At 52.2% G+C, this 13,902-nt stretch overlaps 1 protein-coding gene across 1 annotated transcript; it reads left to right on the forward strand.

The window, feature by feature from the left end:
- Positions 1 to 34: 34 nt before the first annotated feature.
- Positions 35 to 13,557, forward strand: LOC149916732 (uncharacterized). The gene is made up of 5 exons (XM_090145754.1): positions 35 to 413; positions 2,499 to 3,676; positions 9,275 to 11,131; positions 11,390 to 11,459; positions 13,382 to 13,557. Exons 1-5 carry the CDS (start codon positions 35 to 37, stop codon positions 13,555 to 13,557), a joined length of 3,660 nt encoding a protein of 1,219 aa, XP_090001880.1.
- Positions 13,558 to 13,902: the final 345 nt, after the last annotated feature.

Genomic DNA, 13,902 nt, shown 5'->3' on the forward strand with positions numbered 1-13,902 from the left:
GCGTGCGACCGAGCGTCTGCGCGAGGACGCGGCGATGAGCGAGGAGCGGGAGAAGAAGGACGACCGCCAGCCCGACGCGGGGCTGCCACGCGTGCGCGACCGCCGACAGGTGCGGGCCGGGGAGGGAGGCGCTCGGGCTCGGCCGGGCCGCCGGCGGCCGTCGAAGTCGCCGCCGCGGGGGACGCCGGCCGCGCCTTCGCCGCCTCCATCCCGGTTCTCCTTCTCCCCGCAGGTGGTGCCGCCGGGCGGCCGGAGCCCGGGCTCGTCCCTCCGCGGCGTCCGTCTGCCGCCGCTGCCCGGCCCGGAGAGCGCGCGGGCCTCCGGGAGCCGCCGCGCACAGGTAGGGAGCCCGAGGGAGGCGGGGCCGGACGTCTTCCCGCGCCGCGTGGGGACCGCCCTGTGCCGGTGCGGCTGTGGGGAGCGGGGCGGCAGCCGCCCGCGGGCTGAGCGCTGCCCTCGGTGCTGCGTGCGGCGCGAGCGGCGAGGACCGCGCTCACTCGGCCTTTCTCCTCGGCTTCTCTTGCAGGCGGGCGGGCGGCAGTTCCTGGAGTCGGCGACCGGCGGCGGTGCCAGTGGCCAAAGCAGACAGCCTCAGCCACCCTTGCTGCCTCGCTTAAGGCGGGCGGGGCTGCCGGCAGCAGCACCCAGGCGTGCAGCAGCAGCTTCTGGGGTCTGCAAGCTGCCTGCTCTGCCAGCGGCAGCCTCTTCCACACCATCTCCAAGTGGCAGAGCACGTGCCGTGGGCATCAGGGGCAGCAGACTCCCAGTCCTTGCCCCGAGACCTCCGGGAACCTTGCATGTCCAGGACGGGACAGCAGGGGCTGAGAGCCGGGGTGCAGCCCTGGAAGTCTCAGCTGTTCTCGGGCGTCGCAGTGCCAGACCCAGACAGAACTACGTGGTGTCCCTGAGCTGTGCTGCAGCCGCAAGCCCAAGAGCCGGAGTGCAGCTGGCAGTACCAGGGCGCCAAGCACCTACCAGCAGCCTGAGAACACCAGCAGGAACGGCCCAGGGACTGACCACCAAGGCTGGGAAAGTCCACGCAGCTTGGAGAGATGCTCAGGAGGGCAGCACAGACACTCGTGCTGCCACTACACCATCTTCCAGAGCAGCTCAGAAGGGCCCAGAAGGGCAGGCAGGCGGCAAAGAGCAAGACAAGGAGCCCCTGCCTGCATTAGTGCCTGAAGATGCAGGCAACCTAGATTCTCCCAAGGCTGCACACTCTCCAGAGGAGGCCAATAATGCAGTGCTGTTCCCAAGAGTGTGTGAGGGGGGAGAAAGAGACGTAACTGCCACCACCATGCCTGAAGCCTTCAAACAAGCTCTGGGAGCAGCACTGAGACTGCAAGATCCCAGAGGGGTCAACCAGGTGGCCTACAGATGTTCTCCAGTACACCCAGCAATCTGGAGAATTCGGGATGAGGCAAGGAGGGAGCAGATGTTGTCCAGCTGGAACATCTCCTGGCCAAATCTGAGCATGCTCAGGCTGCTAAGACCCCAAGCAGCACATGCCAGTGCCAGTGCTACCAACAGTGCTCAGGGTATGCTGGACACCTGCACCACAACAGTGATGGTGGAGGGCCTCTTTCCTGCACCAGGGGAGCTCCCCTCCTGGGATGCTGGAGTGCGGGATGAACCGCATGATTTAGAAGAGATTGTTGAGACAGGAACTGCAAGACAGTCATCTGGTGACCTGCAGAATGCATGTCTTGCCCTGTCTGATGAGGCAGAGACAGTGTGTTCAGCTTCTCTTCTGGGCGCTGGTCTTGGGCCTGCAGGACAGCTTGAGCCATTGCCTGCATCAGTGCCTGAAAATGCAGAAAACGAGACCACGCACTGTCCAGAGGAGGTCAATGCAGCACCACTCCTGTCAGCATGCAAGGGAGGAGAAGAAGAAATAGCTATGCCTGTGCTGGAATTGTCCAAAGAACCTCTGGGAGAAACACCAAAACTGCAAGATGCCAGAGAGATCTACGGGGAGACCTATGGATATTCTCCAATTTTCCCAGCAATTCATAGAATTCAGAATGAGGCGAGGAAGGAGCAGATGTTGTCCACCTGGAACATCTCCTGGCCAAGCAACGAGAGCATGCTCAGGCTGCTGAGACCCCAAGCAGCACATGACAGTGCCAGTGCTACCGACACTGTTGAGAGTATGCTGGAGACCTGCACCACAACATCGATGGTGGAGGGCCCCATTCCTGCACCAGGAGAGTTCATATCCGGGGATGCTGGCGTGCAGGATGAACAGCATGATTCGGAAGAGGCTGCTGAGACAGAATCTGCAGGACAGTCATCTGGTGACCTGCAGAGTGCATGTCTTGCCCAGTCGGATGAGGCACACACCGTGTGTTCACCATCTCTTCTGGATGCTGATCCAGGGCCTGTAGAACACCTTGAGCCTCTGCCTGCATCAGTGCTGGAAGATGCAGAAAGCTCAGATTCTTCCGAGGCTGCACGCTCTGTAGAGAATGCTGATGCAGCATCTCTCCGCTTGTCAGTGTCCGAGGGAGAAGAAGAAGCTATGCCTGTGCTGGAATTGTCCAAACAAGCTAAGGGGGAACCATCAAGACTGCAAGATCCCAGAGAGCTCTACAGGGAGACTTATGGATATTCTCCAATTTTCCCAGCAATTCGTAGAATTCAGGATGAGGCAAGGAAGGAGCAGATGTTGTCCACCTGGAACATCTCCTGCCCATGCAATGAGAGCATCCTCAGGCTGCTAAGACCCCAAGCAGCACATGACAGTGCCAGTGCTACTGACACTGTTCAGAGTATGCTGGACACCTGCACCACAACATCGATGGTGGAGGGCCCCATTCCTGTGGCAGGGGACCTCCTATCCTGGGATGCGGGAATGTGGGATGTACACCATGATTCGGAAGAGGTTGTTGAGACAGGAACTGCAGGACAGTCATCTGGTGACCTGCAGAATGCATGTCTTGCCCAGTCTGATGAGGCAGAAATATCACGTTCAGCTTCGCTTCTGGATGTAGGTGCTGGGCTTAGAGGACACCTTGAGCCATTGCCTATATCTGTGCCTGAAGATGTGGAAGACTCGGACTGTTTCACAGCAGCGCACTCTCCGGAGGTGGCCAGCGAAGCACCCTTCTTCCTGTCATTGAGTGAGGGAGAAGAAGGAGAAGAACCAGCTATGGCCATGCCTGAGTCCTCCAGTCAATCTCTAGGAGAACCATCAATTCTGCAAGATCTCGGAGAGATGTACTGGAAGGTCTATGGATGTCCTCCAATTCACCCAGCAATCCGGAGAATCCGTGACGAGGCAAGAAGGGAGCAGATGTTGTCTACTGGGAACAAGTCTGAGCCATACAGTGTGGGCATGCCCAGGCTTCTCGTGCTCCAAGCAGCAGATGATGGTGCCAATGCTGCCGACACTGCTTGGGGCATGCTGGACATCTGCGCCACTACATCGAGGGCAGATGGCCACTTTCCTGCCTCTTGTGATTCCCAAAGCTGGGGTATTGGAATTAAGTATGCAGAGGAAGCGATCATTGACGATGCTGCCAGTGATGCCAGCACCGCTCACAGCATGCTGGATGCCAGGGACACTGCAGTGATGGCTGAGAGCATGCCCACGCCCTCCTGTTTTTGCCCTGATACCATGGTGGGTGTGGAAGAAGAATGGGAGGACAACCGTGAGGAAGAAGCTGCTGAGGCAGTCAGTGTGCCACCAAGCATTTCTCATTCCTCAGCTGGTAAGATGAAGACAGCAGCAGCTCGCCGCCGGATGCCAGCTGTCATCAGGAATGTGCTCCGGGCTCTGCGCAGGATTTGCACCTGCAGCTGCATCAGGGGACAGCAAGAGGAGAAGCACGAGGCTGCAAACACCAGGCAGCACCCCAGAGATGCCTAATTCCATCTTGTCAGTGTCAAATTATGATTCCATCCTGTCAACGTAGAATTCTGATTCCATCTTGTCAACATAGAATTCTGATTCCATCATGTCTACATAGAATTCTGATTCCATTTTGTCAATGTCGAATTCTGATTCCATCCTGTCAACGTAGAATTCTGATTCCATCTTGTCAATGCAGAATTCTGATTCCATCCTGTCAACATAGAATTCTGATTAAATGCCATCTTTATTCTATCCTGCCTGAGTGCTGTCTGATCTGTCACTCATGCATGGTTGGTCTCTGAGTGCGACTACTGGGCTCAGAGCACGGGGCAATGGATCCATGTGTCGGTGGTGGCAGCAAGTGCAGAAAGTGAAAAGAGACAACTGTACATTTGGCAATAACCATACCTTTAACAATAGCCAATAATATTAAATCAGTAAGTAAAACAAATAGAGCTATTTGTGTCAGCTGCTTTCCCCACCCAGGAACTCCCAGTGTAAGCCAAGATCCAGATGGGAATTCTTCAGTAGAGGTTGTGGTGTTTATGAACACCCATACAATATTACACTTCAGTGAATTCATCAAAAGCGTATCTAGTCCAATTTGACAATATGTGGACTTGCCATGTAATGTTTTCTAAGATGATTTAGTATCACGAGAACTCTCCACTTGAACATTTCCAAAGCAATTCAAATGCTGAGAGATATAAATCTTAGTTTGGCAAGTTCAAGTATTGCTACAGTCTACAGAATTTTTCACAGGATAGTGTGTGCAGGATAGTCCACAGTATAAACCATCAAGAGGAGTAATCCCAAAAACATACACGTCTCTTATCAAAACTTAGACACTTTCCAACAACCATGTTTTGGATGGAACTCCTGGACTGGTGTGACACTGAAAAGCATCAGTGCAAAAGGCTTTACGATAGATTTCTTTTGTGCCCACATCTAACAGATATTAGATGGGTCTCTTGATTCATTTCCCAGTTTGTTAGGAATTTGGAAACACTGTGGAGGAGTCACATGCAAATCATAATCAGTTTGAAAAAAAGGGGTGAAAGAAGGGGTCAAAAGAAATGGTATCACTGTGCAGGGAGTACCAGTAAGCCAGGATGACCTGTAAGAACTCTGAACCCAGTTGTGAAATTTAACAGATCCAAGGACTGATATCAATCACCACCCACACTCACAACAATGCAAAACACAATATGATTGCAACCAAAAAAATGTAATTAAGAGGTATACTCAGTATTCTAGCATGATCAAATCTTCAGTATTTCTGTCACAAAACACAAACGGTTAAAATCAGCCTTAAAATTAGCCTTTCTGTCAAGTGCCCACGGGGATCTTCTGTAAAATAAAACAAGAACCAACTTGCCCTTTTTGGGCTTTGTAAATATGGTTAAAAAATGAGGGAACAATTGAGGAAGTGTTGATTTCATATTACTTTTTTCGGGGTGTCTTTAGCCTTCCAAGGATATTTGGTAAGGGATTCTGTTAAGGTTAGGGAACTGGCCTCATGTTAGCTGAGTCAATCGCACAGGCTGGCCAGGGAGATAAGAGTGTTTCCCTGGCTTATCAGCCTCTGGATCATGACTCACAGGGGTAATTGGCAAGAGTGGTGAGGCCTTTAGACACAAGGTGTTAAATGGAGGATCTGGTTTCCCTTTGTGGTAAGCTTTCTAATGCATCCACCCTTCACTGCCCCCACCCCGGTCACTTGGGAGGGGCGAAGACATCAGTTTTTTATTGGATAGCTGCTCAGGTTTTGCTTTCCAGGTCTTGAGCTTTTGTTCTGGCCACCACTTAACTAATTTCTCTAACCTGACAGTGGGTAATCCATTCATCAGATCTCACAGGACACCCTTTTGCCAGCCCAGTGTCCAGAGACAATTACCTTTATGATCAATATTCCGCCTATCTGTTTTTACTGACAATGAAACCCTTCCAGTCCCACTGAGCTTTGGGCTAGGTGGCCTGGGGGCAAGGCTGACCGCTGCAAGTCTTACTTCCCTTGGCTCAAATTTACTGGCGGAAGAAATCACTGACCCATATTTTCTTCCATAGTTGATTAACTCTTGGACAGCCTTCTTCCACGCCCATACGTCCCCTGACTGCAGATGGTTAGATGTTACAGTTCCTTCTAACGCTGCCCGGGTTCTCTCTCCCTGACACATAGCTTGTATCTTTCCTTGCAGTTGTATGCCTATGGGTTTCAATGACTCTGGAAGCCCCCTAATTAAAGCAGTCATTCTCTCAGGATCAACAGGCATCATCATAGGTGATTCGTGGTGTGGCTGCAGCTTTCTATCATACATCATTTGGAGACAAGCAGCCTTTTGAACGCTCTCTACTAACTGGTCGACTGTTCCAGTAATAGCAAGAGGGTATCCCTTTTCTAGAGGATTGAGACCACCTGCCCAATAGGCAGCCCTCTGTGTTAAGGACCAGGGAGCACCATTGTTGCCAGTAGTTAAAAATACTCCTGGTCCCCAGTAACCTCCCGCTTCCTTTTCCATTAGCTGTATCTGGTCTCCACCAGTGAGACTAACCCTCCATACATACTCATTTTCTGACTCCTTTGGAGAGCGGCTGAAATCTTTTTTCAATTTTGCTAGTTCAGTGGCTGAGAAGGGAATTCCTTTAACATTCATTTGAGGATCTAGATCCTCCCTGTTATTGAATGCATATTCGGTTTTTATCAAAGGGTGCATCTGGGCTGGAGAGGCCTCTAATTTGTCTAGCCTTGCCTTCATTTCTTTCAATCCTTCTAGAGGGTAGATTTTTTCTTGAGGCAAACTATGGGCGACAGTATCGCTATTTTCTTTATACCTTAACTGCTCCTTCAGAACCCCTAGTAAGGGAGCTGCATCATGCTTTTCATTTTCTAATGAAACAGGCCACAAGGGTAATCCATACCGTATGACATGGTGAAAAAAACCTCAAAACTGACGGGTTTGACTGAGATGGGCAGCCACTGCTTTGGGAGAGACTGGCAGATGATAATTGCTTGTGAATCATTTGTTTTGTAAGTATATATACGTATGCATGTATTATTAGCACTACTGTAATTTCTCTCTTATTTTTCTGCCTTAGTAAACAGTTTTTATCTCAACCAAATCATTTTTTTTCTGATTCTCTCCCCCATCCCATCTTTTCAAATAAGTGAATTTCCAGATTTGGACTTAAAATTTGCTGTCATACAAGCACTAACATTTTTGTTGTATTATGTAGATGTATGAGCAAACAATTCTCAAAAAATTACTGCCATGTCTACTCTGCTGCCAAATTTATATCTTCATATAAATATTTACATTTTATAGACATTTCCATTATTCCACATATTATGCTATTATATATTTACATTTATATACAATTACTATTTACATTTTATAGAAGACAAAAATCCAGTGACACTATTTCCCACTTCCTATATAGTCCAGTGACAATATATTTCCTATTAATAGAAAAAATGCCAATATAGGCATCTGAAACTATTGCAGGTTTCAAATGAAATAAGTTTTTAAGTAATATATCTGAACAAATTTCCAGGAGAAAAAAAAAACCAGCCTTTTTTTCCAAAACACAAGAGAGTGTGCTGGCAGGATTTTAACTACCAGCCATGGTGGTCTCAATTTATACACTGAATAAGATTTTCACTCTAGTGCCATGGCTATTCAGGAGACGTGTGTATGCTTAACGGGGCTGGCTGGCTGCACTCCACCATGCTGCTCTTTCACTCTCCCTTCTTAAAGGAACAGGGATGAAAATACAATGAAGGAGAGCTTCAGTTGAGATAAGGACAGGGAGATCTCTCACCAAGGACCATCGTGTGCAAAACAGACTCAAGTTAGGGGACGAATGTAAGTTTCTGTCTGTTAATAGCAGACTAGAGCACTGAGGAACTAGAAGCAAACTAAAAACATTTTCCCATTCACTCATTCTCTTCCAAGTCGTCCCCTTAAGTGGAGCAGGGAACTGGGGCTATGGTCGGTCCCTAAAGCTCTGATGTTGCACCACACAGGGTCCCTCTCACGGCAGCCATCTTTTCTAAACCAATCCCTCACGGGCTTCTGACAGACTGCAGCTCTTCAAGCGCTACTCTAAAGTGGCTCCGTACCCCGGAGTCCATCCTGTAGAAACTGCCCCACGGGCAGCACTTCCCCAGAGCTTCAACACCACACTCTCCTCTTCAAGAGCAGCAGCTGGCCCAGCCCTCCTGCCCCACCGCGGCCCTTCTCCATGGCCGCAGCTCCGGCCCGGGGCTGCTCCTGTGGGCACAACATGGCTGCGGCCTCCTGCAGGCCGCGCCTACCATGGGCTGCTTCATGGCTGCAATGGAGATCTGCTCCGTGTGGTGCCCACGGTCTGTAGGGGCCGGCCTGTCATATGTCTCCTGCTTTCCTCTTCCCTTGAAACAGAGGGTGAGGTATCTAAATGGACTGTTCATACCCTTGTTTGTCTTCCTCAGCGATTGCCACTTCCTACAGCTTCTTCACGTGGTCCCTCTGCACTCTGACCACAGCACAACTCCCTGAGATGAGGCCACCCCAAATACCCTTCAAACAACATCTGGTCAACCACATCCTCTCTTGGGATGTGCTTCTGGGTTAAAATCTACTATGTGCTAAAGGCATACTGTTTCTCCAGCCCACGGTGGTCACAACACGTAGCACATCTTCATGCTGTGTAGCTTTCAGCAGAGTTGCTGTGTCCCTGTGGCCACGCTGCAAGCACTGCTGAAGGCTGCACACTGTCTTTCCTTGCTGCCCTCATTTGCCTGGTTGTCTGTCTCTTCACCAGCTGATTGCTGAATGAGGGTTTGAGACCCACTAGTACCATCTGTGGATAAAAGGTGTAGTCTCTTCCAGCCAGCCAGGAGCAAGCTATCACCCAGAGCAGCCACGAGGATTCTCCAAAGAAGCCTGGGAACAGCTACAACAATTGCTGTGGCTCTGTGTGTTGCTCCCAGTCTTAATAATCAGGCTTAATGATCTTCTTAAAATACAGTGTTTGCAGTGCCTCTGATATGAATCAATGTTTAAGAAGGGCAAAAAGGGCTGCTTACTGCAAAACAAATACTCGCACAGAAAGATTAGGCATTTGTTTAGCAAGCTTAATTAAAAAGCTCTACTTGGTGCCTCTTTGAGGATCTAAACTCCTTGATAAAGAAATAACCCGTTTTTCCAGTTATAGCTTCCTTTTCTTTGTAAGTGGTGAGTAGTTTCAAAGATCAAAAGGCCAAGTCTCATACGCCATCTTAATTTGAAAGATATTTTAACATTCTGATAAGCACAGTTTTGGAATGCTTCATTTTGTTTGCCTCACTAGTCAATGTGCAAACTTAGGGTAATTAAACAAAGTGATATTTCACAGTCAGTCTTTGCATTTAGACAGTGAATGTGTAAGTTTAAATAGGAAAATCTACATACTCTCGGGAGAGCGGCTCGGCGAGGAGGACGTGGCATTAGAGGCAGCAGACTCCCAGTACTTGCCCCGAGACCTCAGCACACACCGCAGATGTTGTCCAGTTGCAACACACGGTGGGCAAACTCTGTGAGCGTGCCCAGGCCCAGTGCTGCCAACACTGCTCAGGGAAACCTGGGCGTATGCTCCGCGACATCGAGGGCTGAGGCTCAGATTCCTGCCTCTGGTGGTTCCCGAACCAGGGATGCTGGAGTGCAGGTTGAGCTGCAAGAATTAGAAGAGACTGCTGAGAGGGAATCCGCAGGATGTTCACCTGGCAAACTGTGGAGCGCATCTCTTGCCTCACCTGATGAGGCAGGCAGCATGCCTTCGGCTTCTCTTCTGGCTGCGGACCCTGGGCCTGGAGGACACCTTGAGGCTTTGGCTGTAACAGGTCCTGAAGATGGGGAACACTCAACTTCTTCCAAGGCTGAATACTTTCCAGAGGAGGCCAATGCAGCACCTTTTTTCTGGCGAGCATGCGAGGGAGAAGAAGAAGAAACGGCTACCACCATGCCTGAATTCTCCAACCAGTCTCTGGGAGAAGAACAGAGGTTGCAAGATCCCAGAGAGGTCTACGGGGAGGCATATGGATATCCTCCAGTTCACCCAGCAATCCAGAGAATCCGGGATGAGGCGAAGAAGGACCAGATGCTGCCACACTGGAACATCTCCTGGCCAAATAGCATGAGCGTGCCCCCGCTGCTAAGGCCCCAAGCAACAGAAGACAGTGCCAGTGCAGCTGACAGTGCTCAGGGCACGCTGAGCATCTGCAGTGTGACATCGAGGGCTGAGGGCCAGTTTTCTGCTTCTGATGATTCCTCAGCCAGAGGTGTTATAGTCCAGGACTCGCAGCTAGAGTTGGAAGAGGCTGCAGAGATAGAAACGGCAGGACAGTCATCTGGCACCCTGCAAGTTGCATCTCTTGCCCCATCTGATGAGGTACACGCTGTGTGTTCACCATCTCTTCTGGATGCTGAGCCAGGGCCTGCAGGGCACCTTGAGCCTTTACCTGTATCAGTGCTGGAAGATGCAGAAAGCTCAGATTCTTCCGAGGCTGCAAGCTCTGCAGAGGAGACTGATGCAGTATCGCTCCCCTTGCCAATGTCCAAGGGAGGAGAAAGAGAAGAATCAGCTATGGCCATGCCTGAATCCTCCGGACAAGGTCTGGGAGAAGCACGGAGACTGCCAGATCCCAGCGAGATCAACAGGGAGCCCTCTGGGTACTCTCCTATGATCCCAGCAATGCGGAGAATTCGTGAGGAGGACAGAAACGAGCAGATGTTGTCACACTGGAATATTTCCTGGCCAAGGAATGTGAGAAGCCCCAGGCAGCGAAGGCTCCAGGCAAGAGGTGACGCATTCAATAATGTTGGCGCTCGTCAGGGCATGCCAGGTATCTGGCCCACGACATCCCGGGCTGGTAACTGGTTTCTTGACTCTGGTGACTCCAGAAAGTGGACTGTTAGACTGCCAGTTATACTGGAAGAGTCCAGTGATGACAGCGACAGTGCTGCCAGCACTGCTGAGGGCACGCTGGATGCCAGAGACAATGCAGTGAGAGATGAGGGCATGCACCCGCCCTCCTGTCCTTGCCCTTCAACACTGGAGAATGTGGAGGAAGACTGGGGATGTGACTCTGAGGAAGATGCTGCATCAGAGGCAGTCAGCATCACATCCAGCACATCCGATGAGCCATCTGGTGAGGTGGAGGCCATTTCTTCAGCTTCATCTGTAGCTGCAGATCCCATGACTGAGGAGCATGTGTCAGCATGTGAGGGAGCAGAAGATGTGGGCCCTCAGCATGAGGTGAGCAAGGTCAGCACCAGGCATGAATTGGAGGCAGAGGCAGGAGTGGTGCCTGGAGTGTGCGCTGTGGGGAGATGCCTGGAGATGCTGTCTCCTTTCCAACCAGCTCCATGCATTAGGGTGGACAGCCCCTCTGTTATTCCTGCCTTGCCTTCAATCAAAGGGGCCTGGAAAGGGGATCCCTCCCCTGGACCCCTGGCACCCACACCATCACCAGCCAGTGGCATACAGGTGTGTGGTTTTGTTCTCTTCACACAGGTTTCTGCAGAGGCTGAAGAACGTGCACAGAGCTCCGTGTGCTTCAGAGATGCACCGGAGGATGGCCCAGGTACATCCCCAGACAGAAAACAATCCCAGGGAGGGACCTGTCAAGCTCAGATGGCCCACCAAGTGGCATGGAGGCTGACAGCGTTCCATGCGCTGCCATATCCAGGCCAGTCCTCCCACGGAAATTCCATGGTGGTGGGTGGCACGGCCAGACACCTACCTAGAGGAGACCAGGAGTGTCCCAGCTGGATCAGGGCTCCTCAGGTGTCTCACTGCAAAGGCTTGGGTATTCCCTACATTGACATCATCATTCCCCCTTATGAGGATATCATCAGTATACAGATAAATCCGGACACCGTGGTCCAACGTGAGCTTCTCCAGCTTCTGTGCCTATGCTCCAAGCGCCAGAGTGGGCGAGTGTCTGTACCCCTGGGGTAATCAGGTGACTGTGCATTGCACTCCCTCCAAGTAAATGCAAAATTGATTGTCCTCCACCTTCTTCAAGGGGACCATAAAACAGCTGTCTTAGGCATCAATGGCAGCCAGAAAGGGATGAGCCTGTTCCTGTAGGGCAGTAATCAATTCTGAAACATTTGGGGCAGCTTTTGCTGAAGGGGCAGTCTTGGCCTCCAGATGCCTGTAGTCCACTGTAAGGAACGTGTCTGAGCCATACAGTGTGGGCACGCCCAGGCTTCTCGTGCTCCAAGCAGCAGATGACGGGGCCAGTGCTGCCGACACTGCTTGGGGCATGCTGGACCTCTGCAACATGACATCGAGGGTGGATGGCCACTTCCCTGCATCTTGTGCTTCCCAAAGCCAGGATATTAGAATTAAGTACACACAGTAAGAGACCATTGACAGTGCTGCCAGCGATGCCAGCACTGATCACGGCATGCTGGATATGGATACCAGGAACACTGCAGTGATGGCTGAGAGCACGCCCACACTCTCCTGTTTTTGCCCTGATACTGTGGAGGGTGTGGAAGAAGAATGGGAAGACAGCCATGAGGAAGAAGCTGCTGAGGCAGCCAGTGTGCCACCAAGCATTTCTGGTTCTTCATATGGTGAGATGAAGACCATGCCTTCAGCTTCCCCTGTGGCTGCAGGACCCAGACCTGAGGGACATTCATCTGCATGCAAAGGAGCAGAAAGTACAGTCAATTTCAAGCACAAGGTGAGGGAAGTCCATGTGGTCAGGACCAAGTGTGAAATGAAGGCAAAGACAGGAGCTGTACTGGAGTGTGCACTGTGGGGAGATGCCTGGTACTGTCTTCTTTCCATCCAGCTCCATGCAGAAAGATGGACATCCGGGGTTACCCCGGCTTACCTTCATGTGAGGGGCATGATTGACAAACCAGGAGAAGATAACCTGGAACTTGGAGTATTGCTGGCAAGGAACCTACAGGGCTGGTTTTGCTCTCCCCTCACAGGTTTCCGCAGAGGCCAGAGGAGGTGCACAGAACTCCAGTCGTATCAGAGAGACATCAGAAGATGTCCCAGATATGTCCCCAAATGGAGAGCCTGCTGAGCCTGATCAGCCCTGTGAGCAGCTCGGAGGCTGGCAGCACTCCATGCGCACCATTCTGCTGTGCCCAGGACAGCTTTCCCTCCCAGGGAAAAGCTGTGCTAGGGGAGCACGCAGGTCCTTGCCTGGTGCCCACCCTGCCCCTTGCCTATTGCTATCTGTCTCCCATAGCAACCGCTGCCAGACCACATGCTGCCAAGGTTTCTGCAGAGGACAGAGGACCTGCACAGAGCCCCAGGTGCTTCAGAGAGGCACCGGAGGATGGCCTAGGGACGTCCCCAGACAGAAAGCCATCCCAGGGAGGGCCTGCCCAGCTCAAATGTCCCACCAACTGGCACGGAGGCCAGCAGCGGTGTGCGCCCTGCCATATGCAGGCTCATTTTCCCAGGGAAAACCCATGTACAGAGCAGGCAGGGCCTCGCCTCTGCCCCTTGCCTACAGCTCTCTGTCCCCCTCAGGTTCCGCAGCCGCACCACACGCAGCGGCTCGCCGCCGGATGCCAGCTGTCATCAGGAATGTGCTCCCAGTTCTGCGCAGGGTTTGCACCTGCAGCTGCATCAGGGGACAGCGAGAGGAGAGGCACGAAGCTGCAAACACCAGGCAGCTCCTGGAGATGACAAACCCAGTCCTGTAGATGTAGAATTCTGATTCAGTGTTGTCTTTATTCTCTCCTGGCTGAGTGCTGGGCTCAGAGCACGGGGCAATGGATCCGTGTGTCGCTGGTGCCAGCAAGTGCAGAGAGCGAGGGCGTGCAAGCCATCCCAGGGAGGGCCTGCCCAGCGCAGACGGCCACGAAGCAGCACGGAGGCCGGCAGCACTGCGTGCCCCGCCGTATCCAGGCCCACCGTCCCAGGGAGAGCCTGCAGCGGCCCCTGCCTGCAGCGCTCCGTGCCCCACACGCTGCCGCGACGTGCCGCCAGTGGCCCGCCGTCGTCAGGACGACGCCGAGCCCCGGGCAGCCGGCTGCCCAGGCGGGCGC

This window comes from Phasianus colchicus, chromosome 9 (assembly GCF_987193195.1).
Source record: "Phasianus colchicus chromosome 9, bPhaCol1.hap1.1, whole genome shotgun sequence".
NCBI classification, from domain to species: Eukaryota; Metazoa; Chordata; class Aves; order Galliformes; family Phasianidae; genus Phasianus; species Phasianus colchicus.

What these genes read in the sequence shown, in the direction of transcription:
- LOC149916732 (XM_090145754.1), top strand. Translation starts at nt 35, where the DNA reads ATGAGCGAGGAGCGGGAGAAGAAGGACGACCGCCAGCCCGACGCGGGG. An exon ending in CGCCCTGTGCCGGTGCGGCT is followed by an intron (nt 414 to 2,498) that starts GTGGGGAGCGGG and finishes TCCGCTTGTCAG; the next exon opens with TGTCCGAGGGAGAAGAAGAA. An exon ending in AGGAAGAAGCTGCTGAGGCA is followed by an intron (nt 3,677 to 9,274) that starts GTCAGTGTGCCA and finishes AAGTTTAAATAG; the next exon opens with GAAAATCTACATACTCTCGG.